At 35.0% G+C, this 19,194-nt stretch overlaps 3 protein-coding genes across 4 annotated transcripts in view; 2 read left to right on the top strand and 1 right to left on the bottom strand.

The window, feature by feature from the left end:
• Positions 1 to 19,194, bottom strand: part of LOC142351907 (coronin-6-like) — a 560,192-nt gene that overhangs the window by 332,935 nt on the left and 208,063 nt on the right. The gene's annotated exons all lie outside the window — the stretch shown is intronic.
• Positions 1 to 19,194, top strand: part of LOC142351502 (actin-related protein 2/3 complex subunit 3-like) — a 167,866-nt gene that overhangs the window by 135,483 nt on the left and 13,189 nt on the right. The window lies entirely within an intron of this gene.
• On the top strand, positions 99 to 19,193 carry LOC142351561 (uncharacterized). The gene is made up of 5 exons (XM_075403650.1): positions 99 to 551; positions 6,846 to 7,826; positions 8,197 to 8,484; positions 8,554 to 9,088; positions 18,618 to 19,193. Exons 1-5 carry the CDS (start codon positions 197 to 199, stop codon positions 18,898 to 18,900), a joined length of 2,442 nt encoding a protein of 813 aa, XP_075259765.1. The 5' UTR covers positions 99 to 196; the 3' UTR covers positions 18,901 to 19,193.

The raw sequence follows: 19,194 nt of genomic DNA, 5'->3' as shown, positions 1-19,194 counted from the left end.
ACCCTATAACAAGCGATTGTGGTACGAGATATCATGGTTGAGGGGAACAAGTCCATTTTTAATCCCTATATTGAATCAATCTAAATCATTTCAGATTTTTGTTTTGTTTGCAATTGGGATGAGTTGATCTTGTAATCTGTGCATTTGACTCAATAATAATTGGCTGTTCAAACAACCTTTTGATGTCAGAATCGAAATGGCCCACGACGCCAAATCAATTCTATTCACTTCGACTCCCATTACAATTACTCAGTGTTTAAATTCGGCGCGTGATCGGTACGAACGCACGAAACTGGCTACTGACAGAAATATACCACCCGAGTTCAAGCAGACCATCAATCCAATTTTCTCTGGATCACCTTTGGAAGTTGCCAGCCATCTAAATGTTATTTCATCAACTCTTTACTCTTACGATTTTGTCAATTATCGTTTGAAAGACTCAACCAAAATATCCGCTCATTCAACGGATGTAAGCAATTGTGGCGCTAGTATTGTGTATGGCTGCTTTTGCAAGAGTGTTGATTCCAGATTACCGAGTTTTGAATCGTTCGGTTAGTTGAGCTCAATTAGTCTTATTTGAATCTATAATTACAGTTAAAAGTTGATTATTTTTGGAAAAGTTGAAAATTGAACTGAGATTTTTCATGTTAAAAGCGTTCGTCAAAAACGTCTTACAATTGCTCTCAACTCAATTTAAAACTACCCTAATTTAAGCAGCGCTCTTAGCTTTCTATTTTGTTATAATGATACCGATTTTTTGTCTATTTAGATCGTTTTGCTACATAGCAATGCTGCGTTTGTTTCTGTTTGTCTCCAACTTTTTTATTTATTATCGAAATTTTGTGTTGTTGAATTTAGTTTTCGAGCATCACTATTAGTTGTTGTTTAGTACAGGTTTGTCCTTTACTGTGGTCGTTTTTGGTTTTGAAAAAAATCGCCCAGATTTAGGTCCGAAAATCAAGCCATTTTTAATTGCTCTGGAACAAAGTTTGAAGCAATTTTTGTAGTAGTCTTTTTGTTTTTATGCAATTTTTTTTTGCTGGAGAGCGTCTGTTCTAGAATGTCATTCGCTTGATCAATTTGTCAAAATTAGTAGGCTCTAGGCGGACGCTTCACCGAAAGCTGCTGAGCATGCAGACTTCATAGTGTGTAAGGCAAAGTTTATTTTTGAAAGGTGATTTAAGCATTAAAGAGACACTGACTTACAGTCGTGTATTTTTTTACTATCTTGAATGGTTCAGGTCAAGATTGTTTCGCCTACTTCGTATCGTTTCTCAAACTCTGCCGGGCAGTTCTTTTTTAGGTCAACTATTATTAACCCTGGAAGTTATGGAAGCGACCAGGGAATACTGTTCAAAAAACACCTCGAGCGAACACATTTCGAGAGGCCTAGAAAATATAATGTAGTTATTTTATTCACATAATTTTGGGGGAGAGGCAGATCGCGAATAGGTGTGAAGGAGCAAGCAATTTTCACGTGCGGCTTTTTAAAGGAGGCCTTTTCTATGTTGAGAGCTTTTTTTGGACGAATCAATGTTTCTAAGATAATCCACGTTTCTCTGCTTCTAAAGTTTGGTGCCCTTTCAAAGTTTGTTAGAATTTAAGATGCAACTCAAAGTTGTTCTGTAATTTTTACATTTTGGGCGCTTTTAGTGGTTTCGTCGAAGCTGTAGTAGTGTAATTGTTTTCACTGCATGTTTAGTCTTCAGTATAATTTTGTCCGACTCATCCATTTGGGCATTTTCATTTAGAAGTTTTTCAGTCTCAGAAAAATTATACGTTCGTCTTCTGAAAATTATCTGCCTGTATTTTGTTTGTAGATTGTTTGCTGAGAATAGGCAATTGCGACTGCTATTGGCGCTAATGTCAAACCTCAACCTTTTGCTCTTGATTTTGCTGATGACGTTGCTGCAAGTTTTTCAAAAAGGGATTTTCTCAGTTTTGACCGCCTTTTGCTTGCGGTTATACTTAGTCTTTCAGTCGAAATAATAAATGGTTGTTTGTTTTACTTGTTTGTAATCTAAATTTTGTTGTCAAATGGTTTTTCGGAAACTTTTTTCATCGAACTGTTAATGCTTCAAACTGCTGTAATTTAATGCTTTCAAATCACTCTCTAAGCTAACCTTAATTGTCGAGCGAGCTAAAAGTTCTGGAAGAGCTTATTCAAAGTGACAAAAGCAGTTTGTGAGCCTTGATTTGCTTATTCACGAATTAGTCTCTTCTTGAGCTAAGTTGATAATAATTGTTCGTAGTGCCGTTTTCATAAAATAGTAGCAAAAATTCCATACATTGTACATATACAATCGCTTATAATTTGGGACACTACAAGGTCGCCATTAAACCTATCTGGTTTGTTCTCAGGCCCCTCACGGAAGGGTTGTGCAATTTTATTTGAAATATATATATATGAAAGAAAATGTTTAAGGTTGAAAAATTATCCTTTCTAGTAGAGGTGAACTATTGAAGAAACGGTATTTGTTGCAATCGATGATTTTGCTCTAACGGACATGAAGGAATCTGTCTGGCAACTCCTGGTTACCAATTACATGAAGTTGCAAAAATGTATGGCAAAATCTATCTTCTAAAAGAATTGTTATTTCAATAACATTTTTAGCATCACGATAACTTTAGATTTCAACGAATTACTATCGAACCTTTTTCTCCCAATTTGTACATACTGTCCACGATTTCTTATGATTTCATTAAGGTCCGAGGCCGCTAAGATGGTTGAAAAAGCTTCGCTTAGCGATTGATTTGTTGTTAGTTTTACTAGTAGTTTGAAGATTTCAAAAGCATATAACTCTGAGGCGCTGCTTGTAGAATTGTGGACTCGTATTTGCTCGATTGACTCGTGTTTACGTTTCCAGAAAATTGCTTCTTAAATTCTTTTAATCAAAATGTTGATTGGTTTTTTAAAAGTTTCATCAGTAGATCCGTAGATAAAAATTCAGTATTGTGCTTTTGGTTTGACATAAATTTTTAAAAGCTGTGTTCTCGTAAAAGTAAGGCATATTCGGTGTATAAGAGACGAGAATTTGAAAGCCTCTCTTTGACGTAGTTAATATGATCTTTGAATTTCAACTGGTTGTCCAATATTAATACTAGGTACCTAAAAGAGCTGGTTTGTTCAATTTCTGCTCGATCAATTGTTGATTTGTGCTGGTTTAGATTGCGTCCATTTCTAAACACCATCCGTTTTGTTTTTGTATAAATTGTTAATTTCTCTTTATGAAACCAGCTCCCAACTGCGGCTAGTGTGGCATCATGTTTTATTCCTTTAATCTCAGTACTACCTTTATTAAAAACAACTATCGTCAGCAGAGAGAATTTTCTTGATTTCATTTGATTTTTGAGATGGAATGTCATTTAGGTAGATAAGGAAAAGCAGTGGATCAAGAATTGATCCTTCTCGGACTCCACATTTACGCTTTTCGTTGCAGATTCAACTTTGCCTATTTTAATATGATTGAGTCAATCTTTCAGATAAGAATCAAGCTTTTTCTGTACCATTCCCCGAAGTCCGTAGTTCACACTTTTTCAGCAATGGCTCATGGTTCACTGTATCGAAAGCTTTTTAGATCAATGGAAGTGTATTTAGTTAATTTTTTTAAAATGTAAACTAATTTTTCCTGATTTCTTCAGTTAGCGAAGCTATGGCGTCAACAGTACTTATTTCGCTTCGCCAACCACATTGATTTTTTGAAAATATGTTGATTTTGTTCAAAAACGTGTGAACCTTTCATATAATATTTTTTCAAACAATTTGCCAATGGCTGGAAGTAGTGAGATTGGTCTGTAGTTTGTGGTTTCGCTACGATCGTTGCTTTTGAAAACAGGCAAAATTTTGGCTAATTTCAGGCATTAATAAAATAAGCAATGTTTCAGATAATCATTTTATGTGTCAAGTAGTGGACTAACTGCACGAGATACTTTTTTGAGAAAAAGATATTTCATGTTGAGGCAGTCTAAACTAACCTTCGACGGAAACCATCGCAGTGTCTGTAATTTCGGTAATGGTTATTGGAAAAAGGAACATGGTTCTTGTGTTAGTTTCGATTTGATATCTCTGCTTTGTGTCGAATGTTTTTGCTCATTACTATCTAAATTACATAATAAATTTGATGCACATTACTATCTAAATTAAATAATAAATTTGATGCACATTAGAAATTTTAGAATCTTGCACCAGAGAAACAAAATTTAGGCGCCAAATTTAGGAGGAAAAGGTGTTTGGATTCAGTTCACAATTCTATATTTTCAATATATTTCGATAGTATTTTCGATACAGTTCTTTCTCTTTTTTTCGTTTTTTTTAAATTGCTCTCGAACGAAGTTTGAAGCAATTATTGTATACGTGTTGGTCTTTCTGCATTTAAAATTTCTGCTTGACCGATTTGACTTTTGAGTGACTTTGACGCCCTTGACTTTTTCGTCTTACGTGATCTAATTTTCTCTCATTCAAAACAGCAGCTGAACTCAAGTGGCGGCATTTCACTACTAAAAGTCAAATGAAAAGTGCGTCGAAATTGGTTTTCTTTTAATATTATTAGTGGTTATAATGGTGTATAATAAACTGTAATGACATCATTTGATGCCCCTTCAGGGATTTTAATCCCCCCCACCCCATCGACTGAAACAGGCTGTAATAGACTGGAGCTCCCACTAGTCGTTCGAGAGCAATTCCTCTGACATCAGTCGGTTATGTGTGCCTATATTTAGGATGTATTCTGTTTTGGTCAACCAGCTTTGTGGGCATATAATTTTTACGCTCACAGTTCAATATAACCGCCCGAAATTTGTTAGTGAAATGCAAAACAGTGGGGCGAAATAGAAAATATCAGATTTTTGTTCCCATTTTAAAATGGGAGAACTATATGCTATCCCCACTTTTTTCAGACAACTTTTGACTTTTTAGGGCATAGCAGGCAAGCATGTGGTATCAATTTGAAGCTCTCTGCGTCTAGAATTCCACTACAAAGGGTAATTTTTTGGAATTTTGTTTTTTCTTAAAAATGTTTCCTCGTTTTCTATGCACAATTTTAGGCAATTTAGCCTAACTTCTGATCGAATTTAGCTTAAAATTTGTTCAAAATTCAACCATTGTCACAACTTGCGGTTTTTTGAGGGGATCTTTGAAAAAAAACGTATCGTATCGTTTTTTCAATGTTTCCATAGAGCTCCGAAATACAAATGCCGTTTTTTGAGAAAAAAAATAGCGCCAAATTTCCAATCATACTTTAGACTATTTTATGAATTTTTGAGCCTACTTTGATCTGTATTAACCTAATTTATCAACCAATGTTCAGTTCGTTAAATTTACGTTTAAGTCGTTCAAAAATTTTGAGTTTTGTCGATTTTATGCACTTTTTCCGCTTGCACTATTGACTGAACACCAATCAACAATGACATATTCTGCATTTTGTACTCTTTGGACCAAAATGAGATTCGAAATAGCTATCAGAAAGTTTTTAGACTTAAATTTAATCACATTTTATGCCACTAATGAAAATTTTTATATTTTTTTGCTTTTGAAAATATTTGTTTTGCAGAAAAGTTGCCGACATTGTTTAATTCTGGTTCTCCTGTTCGTAGTCTTTTTTTTTGGCTGTTTGACTGATTATCATTCATGATAACAATTCGTATCGAAGTGGGGGGCAGTTTTTTTGTGTATTTAGATTGATTTATACTCATGGAGATTACCTGCTAGGAAACCAGATCATTCACCTCTAGTTTTGTTCTGACATGTTCTCTAGTTTGCTCTGTTTTTCTCTTGTTCTTTACGGTTTTTTGAATTTTTAATTGAAGCAATTTAAATTGATTCGGACTGCATTCATTTCCGTCTCTCTGTGTTTTAAATAATTTAAACGCTGTTTTTTCAGGAAACAAATTTTATAACTAAAAAGTTCATTTTATGATTCATTATTGAAGAACGTTTCGTTTTTCTGTCTGAAACAAAAAAACAATTAAGGCGTCTGAAATGCTCTCTAGTAAAGTATATCGTCTTCATTTTGACCTTCTTGTACGTTGCTTATGGTTTTATCTAATAGATATCTTTGAGTTTTTTTAGGATTTGATGCTCAAATTATAATAATAACTGTTGTCTGAATGTTAAAGCAAAAACTGCAGCATGATTCTTTTTTAACGTGCTTCAAAATACTTTTTTTCAACCTCACAGCATGCTTTGGAATAACTGAGACGCCATCTGACTTGAAAAGCCAAATCAAAATTCCTTATTTTTGTCCGCTTTTCAGCTCTCTTTAGTGTTTCTGCTAAATCTTTGTGATGTGGGTGCGTTATTAGTAAAACTCGTCAGTAGTGATGAAATCAATCAATAAGTGAGATATGCTTTGTTGTTGTTTTTGTTGCATTGAATTGTGTTCCAGGACTAGTCCTTCGAAGATTTTCTCACAGATTCTTTTAAACTGCTTTTGCCGATCGATTATAGAACTGGCTAAATTTATTCTGATTTGCACATGCTATTTAATTCCTTCGCTTCACAAGAACACTGTTTGGGGGATATTGCGAGAAAAATTGAGACAATTTTGTCTCGTTGATAATGTAAGCCACATAATCGAAATAATTAAGACAATTGTTAAAAATATTTGTTTCCAGTGTATTGTATTTCTCGAGCTTGTTATGATAAGGGTTTCACCGAATACACGTGACGTGAAACTGTTGTTTCCTTAATGTTTTTTTGGGTTTGTCTTCGATTATCTGGACAAAACATTCTTTTTATTAAAGCTATTACTGCTGCAGCCACATTTACCAATGTTTTGACTTAAACGTTCTTGCTGAGAAATTTAGCAAGTATGAAAGACGATTAACTGTATGGAGTTTTGCATTAGGTTCTACCGAGGAAGTGGCACTGAATGCTTGCTGTGCTCAGATGTTGTACGTCTTGTCTCCAAAGCCACATTTGGCAGCTCTTCTATTGGAACGCTTTAAGAGATCTCTTCATAGCAACAGCAGTTTCACCCTCTTCTCGAAACCGATTCCCTCCAAATCAAGAGAGCAAGTTCATAATTTGGAAAGCAAAGATAACAACTGTGTTAATATTGATTGTGATCAAGTGCTAATAAAGTCCGCCTCGGAGTGTGGAGTTGACGAGACGAAGAACAGCAATAATGATCAATTGTTATGTGAAACCGCAGATAATGATACCACTAATTGTGCACCAAATACCTTCTGCCAAAAGTCAGAATCTGTAGCTTCTGAAGAAGCCTCAACTTCTCTGGACAAAACCGTACTTGGTAGCCAAGAAACTTACAAGGCTGGTTTTGATTGTAATGCAAATATTCCGAACTTCTCTTCGTCTCATGAAGGGACTTTTTCTGCTCTTAAAGCATTGTCTAACAAGTACGCATTGAACACAGCAGGGACGCAAAGTTTGCGTGATGATTCCGGTTACTACTCAGCGACTCATCGGCGATCGCCATTTACAAAAATGACACAAAAATTGGTAAGCTCCGAGAAAGCTGTCGTCATGCATAGTGATGTAGATACTGATCGGACATTCCGAAACGGCGGTAATAATAAAGGTCATTGCAAATCACCTAATCATGGAAAGTACAGTATAGTTTGTGAAAGGGAAAAACTAAAAACGCCAAGAAGTCCAAAAACATCAGAAAAACTCTCCAGAAATGAACGTCGAAAATTGGCAATGCAAGACAAAGAACCTACTATGCAAGCTGAAGATGACAAAGAGACTTTGACTCGAGAAGACCTTGACCAGCTGCGATATTTAATAACTGAGAATACTCCGCTAAAGGCGACTCTTAAAAGGAAGTTTGCTAGTGTCCTCACCAAGGCAAATGTTTACACTTGTCGTAAGTACTATTTTCAGCTTGAATGATAGGACATTATTAGTCTTCTAATGAATTTTACTATCCTACGTGAAGTGTTAGGTAGATATTTTTACGGGAAGTACTTTTTGTCGTATGTTTCCCAATATCATTCCTTTTCAATACAATACAAAACTATTCTGTCCCCGAGTGTTTTTATGACCCCCAGTTACAAATTAAGTGTTGTTATATAGCACGTTATTATGTCAAAATAGTGCACGTGCGCCTGGGGGTCATAAAACTTTCATTCTCACTAAGCTGGGGGGGGGGGGTGCAGAATAGATCTGAACTTTCTTTAGGGATCCTGGAGTATGTCTAAAATTTGTGTTAATAAAGTTGTGTATTCGGGATTTAGCAACGATGCAAGAGTTCCGTCTTGAAGATGCCATCACAGTCGAACAATTCCTGTGTTCCAAAAAACTGTCGTGTGATCGCCCAGTGAATATCGCTCAAGAACGTTGGGACAGATTGAAAAATCTCCCGAATATTGTTCCCAGTCAAGCAGTTCAAGTGCTTAGCTTGAAACGAAAATGCGGAAAATTCATCTCGCTTGATTACGGGATGTCAAGGACCGCTCTACTTGCACATAACAGACTACAGTTGAAGACCAGAAAGAAGGCAACTACTGTCTTTGAAGCTTCTGGTTAGAATTTTAAGAAAAAAATGCGATATCCTTAAAATTGCTTCGAAATCAGTTTTTTGTTTTTTTCAGCCTCTACTAGCGAGCTTGCCGTGCAAGCTTGCTATGCTCAAGCTCTTCGGCATTTTCTCAAAGACACTGAACTGGCAGTTCGATTACTGAACAATTTTATCAAAAGAAATCAAGACAGCGTCCCTCTCGTATTGTTCGAGGATCCCGTAGAGATCCCGGACCCTGACATGGTGAGAACCGAGGATATTGACTTGGTGGAGACTACAGAGGAATTAAGGCGCAAATTGGAAGACTTGAATCATGAAAAACAAATTCTGAGTAACGCTATCAGAGTCGAAAGCGATGTTGAGCAATTCGTGGAGAATCATTTGCTGAACTGGAATGATGAGAAAATGAAAGAGCTGATGAGGCATCCGCGTGTGGATTCCGTTGAAATAAAGTGTAACTACGCGACGGATAAGAATGAAAAATTTGAAGTGACATTGGACATAAACGATCGGTACTTGGTTTCGAAGAAGTCAGACTTGAGTTTTATCAGAGCCTGTGAAAGCGCGCTTTTCAACGCATTGTATCTGATGGAGAAAATCAAAGACAGGTAGTGTCCCATTGAGTTTCCTTTGTTTCTTTTCGTTCTTCAGAATTTCGTAGTTCATAGGAGGGAAAATAATAGGGCGCATACTAATTTTTGACTTAGTGGTATACCAAATAAGCAGACATAGGAAACTTCCAAATAATTAAGAGTAATTAAATAACTTGATGAATTCTAAAAGAATGAGAGACATGCGATGCGGAATAGTCCTGTTAATACCAGTGAAGTTTTTTTCATTTATCTTGAATGCGCAAAAATTGATATGATCAAAATTCTTGATTTAAAAAATGAAATCATTTGTCATGCAATTTCTCAATTTAAAGACCATTTCATCAAAACACCTGATGCGGGGTTAGAAGTCAACAAAAAAGTGACTAGTTGACGTCATGGCGCGTCATCAGATGGTCGTAACTGAATTTGAGAAATCCATATGCCAAAACACATAAAGGAACAAAGGAACTCTAAAACGATCTTTTTTATATTTTGAGAAAATTAGTGATGCCTGAGTCATTAAATGTCCCTTTAGACCTGACGGACTACTGACACCGAGTGGATTAAATATAGCCTATTTAAAAAATTTTTTACTAAATAATTGAGAAATATTTTTACTGGGACTAACAATAAAACAAACATGGGTGAATGTCAAAAGTCTCATATTTTTTCAAAACAAGTAGTATCAACGAAGTGCAGTTTGCTAAATCTGAAATGAAACCAATAAGAATTTCATTCGTGACACGTTAGGGGCCCTTGCACACTTGTCATTAATGAAACTGAATGACAGTACAATGAATGATAGTATCAACGAAGTGCAGTTTGCTAAATCTGAAATGAAATCAATAAGATTTTCTGTCGTGACACGTTAGGGGCCCTTGCACACTTGTCATTAATGAAACTGAATGACAGTACACCAAAGAATTACAAAACTGGCACAACAATGATCATCAAATTAGGATGAAAACATGTACTGCCGAAGTTGTGAAAACCATTGGATATGGAATCAAACCTTTTAATATGTTAAATTATAATTCATTGGAGAGACAATGAGACTCGTCTTTAATGCGACTATGTGGCAGGACAAAAAAAACTACAATAACGCTCAAATTATTTTTTGAGAATACAGTGATGAATTGTCATCAAAACCAAAACGTTATCTTTTGTGAACATTGAATACGTTTTTGTCGCATTAGAAAGGAGTTCGGAGCTTTCATTATTCAGATTTAGATATGACAACAAATTGAGCAACAAAAAAGGGGGAAGGCCCAATGATTCATTATTCGGTGAGACTAAACAGTGATAGTCATTAAAAAAACTTGCAACATATTGAACCGAAAGATTTGCATTGGAAACAATAATAATGTTTGTTATTAACTTACTGTAGAGCCAGTGAGACAGACCTGTTGCTGATAAAATTTTGTTTGAAGACCACAACAAGATTAACTAATACGGGCAAAACTTAAAAATTCAGTAATAACATTATAAAGCTCCCGACATGCGGTCGAAGTAATTGCGAATTGCTTGCTTTTTTGCAATGTACAGACTTCGAAGAGACTAAAGTCACCACTCCAATTTGACATCTTATGGACCTTGAAAAGTCGGAAAAAAAGTAAACATACAAATGGAAAAAGTGGAGCGCGACAATAGGCTCCCAATTCTTTTAGTTTTAGAAATGTCAAGACAGTTTCTGAATTCGCTTCCAAGGACTAAATAAATTAGTGGCTTGACTATCAACTTCTAAGACGTCATCTTTGGATAGTGTGCGAAGCATATGCGCCTGCATACGCGATCATAATGAAAAGAAATGGAAAATGAAGGCGCACCTTTCGTCGAAAACTAATGGTGTTATTAGTATCAGATCAAATTAGTTGTTGACTAATATAACGCTGCTTGTCCTCAAAAAGCAATTACTAACTTTGCATAGAAACAGTGAGAAACAAAGAAACTAAAAGTAATGAAGGGACATTTAGCAAATCAAAGTTTTTGGAAATGAGTGAAATTGAAGATAATAAAACACGCAACCATAAAAAGAAATCCCTGCACAGTATTTTCTTAGCATTTGATGGTAGGGGCCAGCTGCCATCAATTCCTATTTCGCGTAAGCAACTTAATTTATATTGTTGCAAGTGAATAACAGAAAATGAAGTCAAAAACTAACCACTTATTTAAAAACAAATGTGCTGAGGTCAAAATCCGCTAATATGGCATTACTTAAAAAGCTATATTTGTTGCCTGAGGTGGTTGAAAAGACCTTTTTTCGCCTGACAAATATTGATATTGTTTTCAGTGCGGTATACCAAATAAGCAGACATAGGAAACTTCCAAATAATTAAGAGTAGTTACATAACTTGATTAATTCTAAAAGAATGAGAGACATGCGATGCGGAATAGTCCTGTTAATACCAGTGATGTTTTTTTTATTTATCTTGAATGTGCAAAAATTGATATGATCAAAATTCTTGATTTAAGAAAGGAAATCATTTGTCATGCAATTTCTCAATTTAAAGACCATTTCATCGAAACACCCGATGCGGGGTTAGAAGTCAACAAAAAAGTCACTAGTTGACGTCATGGCGCGTCATCGGATGGTCGTAACTGAAATTGAGAAATCCATATGCCAAAACACATAAAGGAACAAAGGAACTCTAAAACGATCTTTTTCATATTTTGAGAAAAATAGTGATGCCTGAGTCATTAAATGTCCCTTTAGCCTTGACGGACTACTGACACCGAGTGGATTAAATATAGCCTATATAAAGAATTTATTTACTAAATAGTTGAGGCATATTTTTACTGGGACTAACAATAAAACAAACATGGGTGAATGTCAAAGGTCTCATATTTTTTCAAAACAAATAGTCTGAAGGAAGTGCAGTTTGCTAAATCTGAAATGAAATCAATAAGATTTTCTGTCGTGACACGTTAGGGGCCCTTGCACACTTGTCATTAATGAAACTGAATGACAGTACACCAAAGAATTACAAAACTGGCACAACAATGATCATCAAATTAGGATGAAAACATGTACTGCCGAAGTTGTGAAAACCATTGGATATGGAATCAAACCTTTTAATATGTTAAATTATAATTCATTGGAGAGACAATGAGACTCGTCTTTAATGCGATATGTGGCAGGAGAAAAAAAAACTACAATAACGCTCAAATTATTTTTTGAGAATACAGTGATGAATTGTCATCAAAACCAAAACGTTATCTTTTGTGAACATTGAATACGTTTTTGTCGCATTAGAAAGGAGTTCGGAGCTTTCATTATTCAGATTTAGATATGACAACAAATTGAGCAACAAAAAAGGGGAAGGCCCAATGATTCATTATTCGGTGAGACTAAACAGTGATAGTCATTAAAAAAACTTGCAACATATTGAACCGAAAGATTTGCATTGGAAACAATAATAATGTTTGTTATTAACTTACTGTAGAGCCAGTGAGACAGACCTGTTGCTGATAAAATTTTGTTTGAAGACCACAACAGGATTAACTAATACGGGCAAAACTTAAAAATTCAGTAATAACATTATAAAGCTCCCGACATGCAGTCGAAGTAATTGCGAATTGCTTGCTTTTTTGCAATGTGCAGACTTCGAAGGACTAAATAAATTAGTGGCTTGACTATCAACTTCTAAGACGTCATCTTTGGATAGTGTGCGAAGCATATGCGCCTGCATACGCGATCATAATGAAAAGAAATGGAAAATGAAGGCGCACCTTTCGTCGAAAACTAATGGTGTTATTAGTATCAGATCAATTTAGTTGTTGACTAATATAACGCTGCTTGTCCTCAAAAAGCAATTACTAACTTTGCATAGAAACAGTGAGAAACAAAGAAACTAAAAGTAATGAAGGGACATTTAGCAAATCAAAGTTTTTGGAAATCAGTGAAATTGAAGTTAATATAACAAGCAACCATAAGAAGAATTCCCTGCACAGTATTTTCTTAGCATTTGATGGTAGGGGCCAGCTGCCATCAGTTCCTTTTTCGCGTAAGCAACTTAATTTATATTGTTGCAAGTGAATAACAGAAAATGAAGTCAAAAACTAACCACTTGTTTAAAAACAAATGTGCTGAGGTCAAAATCCGCTAATATGGCATTACTTAAAAAGCTATATTTGTTGCCTGAGGTGGTTGAAAAGACCTTTTTTTCGCCTGACAATTATTGGTATTGTTTTCAGTGCGGTATACCAAATAAGCAGACATAGGAAACTTCCAAATAATTAAGAGTAGTTACATAACTTGATTAATTCTAAAAGAATGAGAGACATGCGATGCGGAATAGTCCTGTTAATACCAGTGATGGTTTTTTTATTTATCTTGAATGTGCAAAAATTGATATGATCAAAATTCTTGATTTAAGAAAGGAAATCATTTGTCATGCAATTTCTCAATTTAAAGACCATTTCATCGAAACACCCGATGCGGGGTTAGAAGTCAACAAAAAAGTCACTAGTTGTCGTCATGGCGCGTCATCAGATGGTCGTAACTGAAATTAAGAAATCCATATGCCAAAACACATAAAGGAACAAAGGAACTCTAAAACGATCTTTTTCATATTTTGAGAAAATAAGTGATGCCTGAGTCATTAAATGTCCCTTTAGCCTTGACGGACTACTGACACCGAGTGGATTAAATATAGCCTATATAAAGAATTTAGTTACTAAATAGTTGAGGCATATTTTTATGCCTCAACTAAATAGTTGAGGGTTAGAAGTCAACAAAAAAGTCACTAGTTGTCGTCATGGCGCGTCATCAGATGGTCGTAACTGAAATTGAGAAATCCATATACCAAAACACCTAAAGGAACAAAGGAACTCTAAAACGATCTTTTTCATATTTTGAGAAAATAAGTGATGCCTGAGTCATTAAATGTCCCTTTAGCCTTGACGGACTACTGACACCGAGTGGATTAAATATAGCCTATATAAAGAATTTAGTTACTAAATAGTTGAGGCATATTTTTACTGGGACTAACAATAAAACAAACATGGGTGAATGTCAAAGGTCTCACATTTTTTCAAAACAAATAGTATGAACGAAGTGCAGTTTGCTAAATCTGAAATGAAATCAATAAGATTTTCTGTCGTGACACGTTAGGGGCCCTTGCACACTTGTCATTAATGAAACTGAATGACAATACACCAAAGAATTACAATACTGGCACAACAATGATCATCAAATTAGAATGAAAACATGTACTGCCGAAGTTGTAAAAACCATTGGATATGGAATCAAACCTTTTAATATGTTAAATTATAATTCATTAGAGAGACAATGAGACTTGTCTTTAATGCGACTGTGTGGCAGGACAAAAAAAACTACAATAATGGTCAAATTATTTTTTTGAGAATACAGTGATGAATTGTCATCAAAACCAAAACGCTATCTGTTGTGAACATTGAATAACTTTTTGTTGCATTAGAAAAGAGTTCAGAGGTTTCATTATTTATATTTAGATGTGACAACAAATTGAGCAACAAAAAAGGGGAAGACCCAATGATTCGTTACTTGGTGAGACTAAACAGCGATAGTCATAAAAAAACTTGCAACATATTGAACCCAAAGATTTGCATTGGAGACAATAGTAAAGTTTGTTATTAACTTAATATAGAGCCAGTGAGACAGACCTGTTGTTGATAAAATTTTGTTTGAAGATTACAACAGGATTAATTAATACGGGCAAAACTCGAAAATTCAGTAATAATAATTTATAAAGCTGCCGAGATGCGGTTGAACTAATTGCGAATTGCTTGCTTTTTTGCAATGTGCAGACATTGAAGAGACTAAAGTAACCACTCCAATTTGACATCTCATGGACCTTGAAAAGTCGGAAAAAAAGTGAACATACAATTGGAAAAAGTGGAGCGCGACAATAGACTCCCAGTTCTTTTAGTTGTAGAAATTTCAAGACAGTTTCTGAATTCGCTTCCAAGGACTAAATAAATTAGTGCCTTGACTATCAACTACTAAGACGTCATCTTTTGATAGTGTGTGAAGCATATGCGACTGCATACGCGATCATAATGAAAAGAAATGGAAAATGAAGGCGCGCCATTCGTCAAAAACTAATGGTGTTATTAGTATCAGATCAAACTATTTGTTGAGTAATATAACGCTGCTTGTGCTCAAAAAGCAATTACTAATTTTGCTTAGAAACAGTGAAAAACAAAGAAAGTAAAAGGAATGAAGGGACATTTAGCAAATCAAAGTTTTCGGAAATCAGTGAAATTGAAGTTAATAAAACAGGCAACCATAGAAATCCCTGCACCGTATTTTCTTAGCATTTGTTGGTAGGGGCCAGCTGCCATCAATTCCTATTTCGCGTAAGCAACTTAATTGATTTTGTTGCAAGTGAATGACAGAAAATGAAGTCAAAAACTAACCACTTGTTTAAAAACAAATGTGCGTAGGTAAAAATCCGCTAATATGGCATTACTTAAAAAGCTATTTTTGTTGCCTGAGGTGGTTGAAAAGACCGTTTTTGCCTGACAATTATTGGTATTGTTTTCAGTGCTGTATAACAAATAAGCAGACATAGGAAACTTCCAAATAATTAAGAGTAGTTAAATAACTTGATTTATTCTAAAAGAATGAGAGACATGCGATGCGGAATAGTCCTGTTAATACCAGTGAAGTTTTTTTTCCTTTATCTTGAATGCGCAAAAATTGATATGATCAAAATTCTTGATTTAGAAGATGAAATCATTTTTCATGCAATTTCTCAATTTAAAAACCATTTCATCAAGAAAACACCTGATGCGGGGTTCGAAGTCAACAAAAAAGTCACTAGTTGACGTCATGGCGCGTCATCAGATAGAACAACGGAACTCTAAAACGATCTTCACATTTTGAGAAAATTAGTGATGCCTGAGTCATTAAATATTCCTTTAGCCCTGACGGACTACTGACAACAAAGAAACCAAAAGGAATGGAGGGACATTTGGCAAATCAAAGTTTTTGGAAATCAGTGAAATTGAAGTTAATATAACAAGCAACCATAAGAAGAATTCCTTGCACAGTTTTTTCTTAGCATTTGATGGTAGGGGCCAGCTGCCATTAATTCCTATTTCGCGTAAGCAACTTAATTGATATTGTTGCAAGTGAATGACAGAAAATGAAGTCAAAAACTAACCACTTGTTTAAAAACAAATATGCGTAGGTCAAAATCCGCTAATATGGCATTACTTAAAAAGCTATTTTTGTTGCCTGGGGTGGTTGAAAAGACCGTTTTTGCCTGACAATTATTGGTATTGTTTTCAGTGCTGTATAACAAATAAGCAGACATAGGAAACTTCCAAATAATTAAGAGTAGTTAAATAACTTGATTCATTCTAAAAGAATGAGAGACATGCGATGCGGAATAGTCCTGTTAATACCAGTGAAGTTTTTTTCATTTATCTTGAATGCGCAAAAATTGATATGATCAAAATTCTTGATTTAGAAGATGAAATCATTTTTCATGCAATTTCTCAATTTAAAAACCATTTCATCAAGAAAACACCTGATGCGGGGTTCGAAGTCAACAAAAAAGTCACTAGTTGACGTCATGGCGCGTCATCAGATAGAACAACGGAACTCTAAAACGATCTTCACATTTTGAGAAAATTAGTGATGCCTGAGTCATTAAATATTCCTTTAGCCCTGACGGACTACTGACAACAAAGAAACCAAAAGGAATGAAGGGACATTTGGCAAATCAAAGCTTTTGGAAATCAGTGAAATTGAAGTTAATATAACAAGCAACCATAAAAAGAATTCCTTGCGCAGTTTTTTCTTAGCATTTGATGGTAGAGGCCAGCTGCCATCAATTCCTATTTCGCGTAAGCAACTTAATTGATATTGTTGCAAGTGAATGACAGAAAATGAAGTCAAAAACTAACCACTTGTTTAAAAACAAATATGCGTAGGTCAAAATCCGCTAATATGGCATTACTTAAAAAGCTATTTTTGTTGCCTGGGGTGGTTGAAAAGACCGTTTTTGCCTGACAATTATTGGTATTGTTTTCAGTGCTGTATAACAAATAAGCAGACATAGGAAACTTCCAAATAATTAAGAGTAGTTAAATAACTTGATTCATTCTAAAAGAATGAGAGACATGCGATGCGGAATAGTCCTGTTAATACCAGTGAAGTTTTTTTCATTTATTTTGAATGCGCAAAAATTGATATGATCAAAATTCTTGATTTAGAAGATGAAATCATTTTTCATGCAATTTCTCAATTTAAAAACCATTTCATCAAGAAAACACCTGATGCGGGGTTCGAAGTCAACAAAAAAGTCACTAGTTGACGTCATGGCGCGTCATCAGATAGAACAAGGGAACTCTAAAACGATCTTCACATTTTGAGAAAATTAGTGATGCCTGAGTCATTAAATATTCCTTTAGCCCTGACGGACTACTGACAACAAGGAAACCAAAAGGAATGAAGGGACATTTGGCAAATCAAAGTTTTTGGAAATCAGTGAAATTGAAGTTAATATAACAAGCAACCATAAAAAGAATTCCTTGCACAGTTTTTTCTTAGCATTTGATGGTAGGGGCCAGCTGCCATCAATTCTTATTTCGCGTAAGCAACTTAATTGATATTATTGCAAGTGAATGACAGAAAATGAAGTCAAAAACTAACCACTTGTTTAAAAACAAATATGCGTAGGTCAAAATCCGCTAATATGGCATTCCTTAAAAAGCTGTTTTTGTTGCCTTAGATGGTTGGAAAGACATTTTTTGGCTGACAAGTATTGGTATTGTTTTCAGTGTTATTGGTTCTGTTACTTGGTATTGTAATTTTTTTACAATGAGTAGTGTCAGAAATAAGATGAATTCAGATCTAAATCAAGTAAACAGGTTAAAACATTCTTCGGTGGAAAGTATTTGGGCCTGATATTACTGAGACTAAGTTACAGTTTGATTTAAAAAAGCACAAAAATTTTAATTGTAATTACAAATTTGATCTTATTAATACTTCTTTAGCTATCATCTAAAACCTTCGCAAACTAACTTAATCCAATAAAGAGGTTGTTTCATTTTTCAATAGAAAATATGTTTGCAAAATTAGGTAAAACCCAAAAATTTTAATTCCAAAAATTTTTCTTGAAGAGGTAAAGATATCCCCATTTGTGCTTGCGAATATTATGTCAGCTGTTCAGCACTTCAGGCAAATTTGGAGAATATCATATTTTGTGCCATTTTTGAGGAATAAAGCCTAAGTTTTCAAAAAATAACCATTTGGCTGTTGGGGAATGTTCTCAAAACTAAACCTTGATAAGTCCTCGAAAAAAACGGAATTCAAAACATCATTTCCGATAAAATACTATGCGCTCGATGGTCTTACTAATGATGCCAGCATTGTGTTTCTACGTCAAATATGTGGATCGGCCAAAATTAACTGAACAAAAAAGACAACCAGTTGAGCATATAGTCCCCCCATCACTAACTGTGGTCGGAACAAAAATTTCTCAGCAAAGGAGGATATTGTTAATTTATCAATCATCTATTGACTGAATGACTGTGTGTGATGTTTTAACAGAGGTGAGGAATCTCTAATTCCTTCCGATATGGTTGACGACCATCGACTGCTGGTCAGTTTGGTGGAACTCAAAACTGGGCAATCGATTGTGGACCAGATCCCGATAACATACAAGTACGACTGTGACTTCCATTACTGGAAAGCCAAGATGATAATGGAGGGAGTGTCGTATTATTCGAAAAGCAACACTTGTCAGTCTCAAAAAGAGGCTTTGAATGATTTGGTGCTGGAGTTTTTGTGTACTGAGCATAACTGCATTGTTGTGGATCTGTCTAGTGGTTAAACCGTCTGTGGTATCTTCTGATTGCTGTTATATACTGTACCTTTTGAACACTCCCTCTTCCTGATTTTGCAGCAGATCGAGCTTTTTGTGGGCCACATTAAAGTTTCAAATTGTGGCAATTTCTTAGAGGAATCCTCGCTATCAATCCACCCGTTCTGAACTTTGATTTAGTTTTTGAATTTTGTTTGAACTTTTAGTCAGAGTAGTGACTTCTTTGTAATTTATTATTGTTCTTTGTGTAAAGTTCGATCTATTTTGATCTGAAATAATTAATTAATTTTTGTTCTCTAAAAG

The sequence above is a fragment of the Convolutriloba macropyga genome, chromosome 13 (genome assembly GCF_964194025.1).
Source record: "Convolutriloba macropyga chromosome 13, txConMacr16.3, whole genome shotgun sequence".
In the NCBI taxonomy this organism is placed as follows: domain Eukaryota; kingdom Metazoa; phylum Xenacoelomorpha; order Acoela; family Convolutidae; genus Convolutriloba; species Convolutriloba macropyga.
Note: the sequence above shows the minus strand (reverse complement) of the source record. Positions and strands in the feature narration are given on the sequence as shown.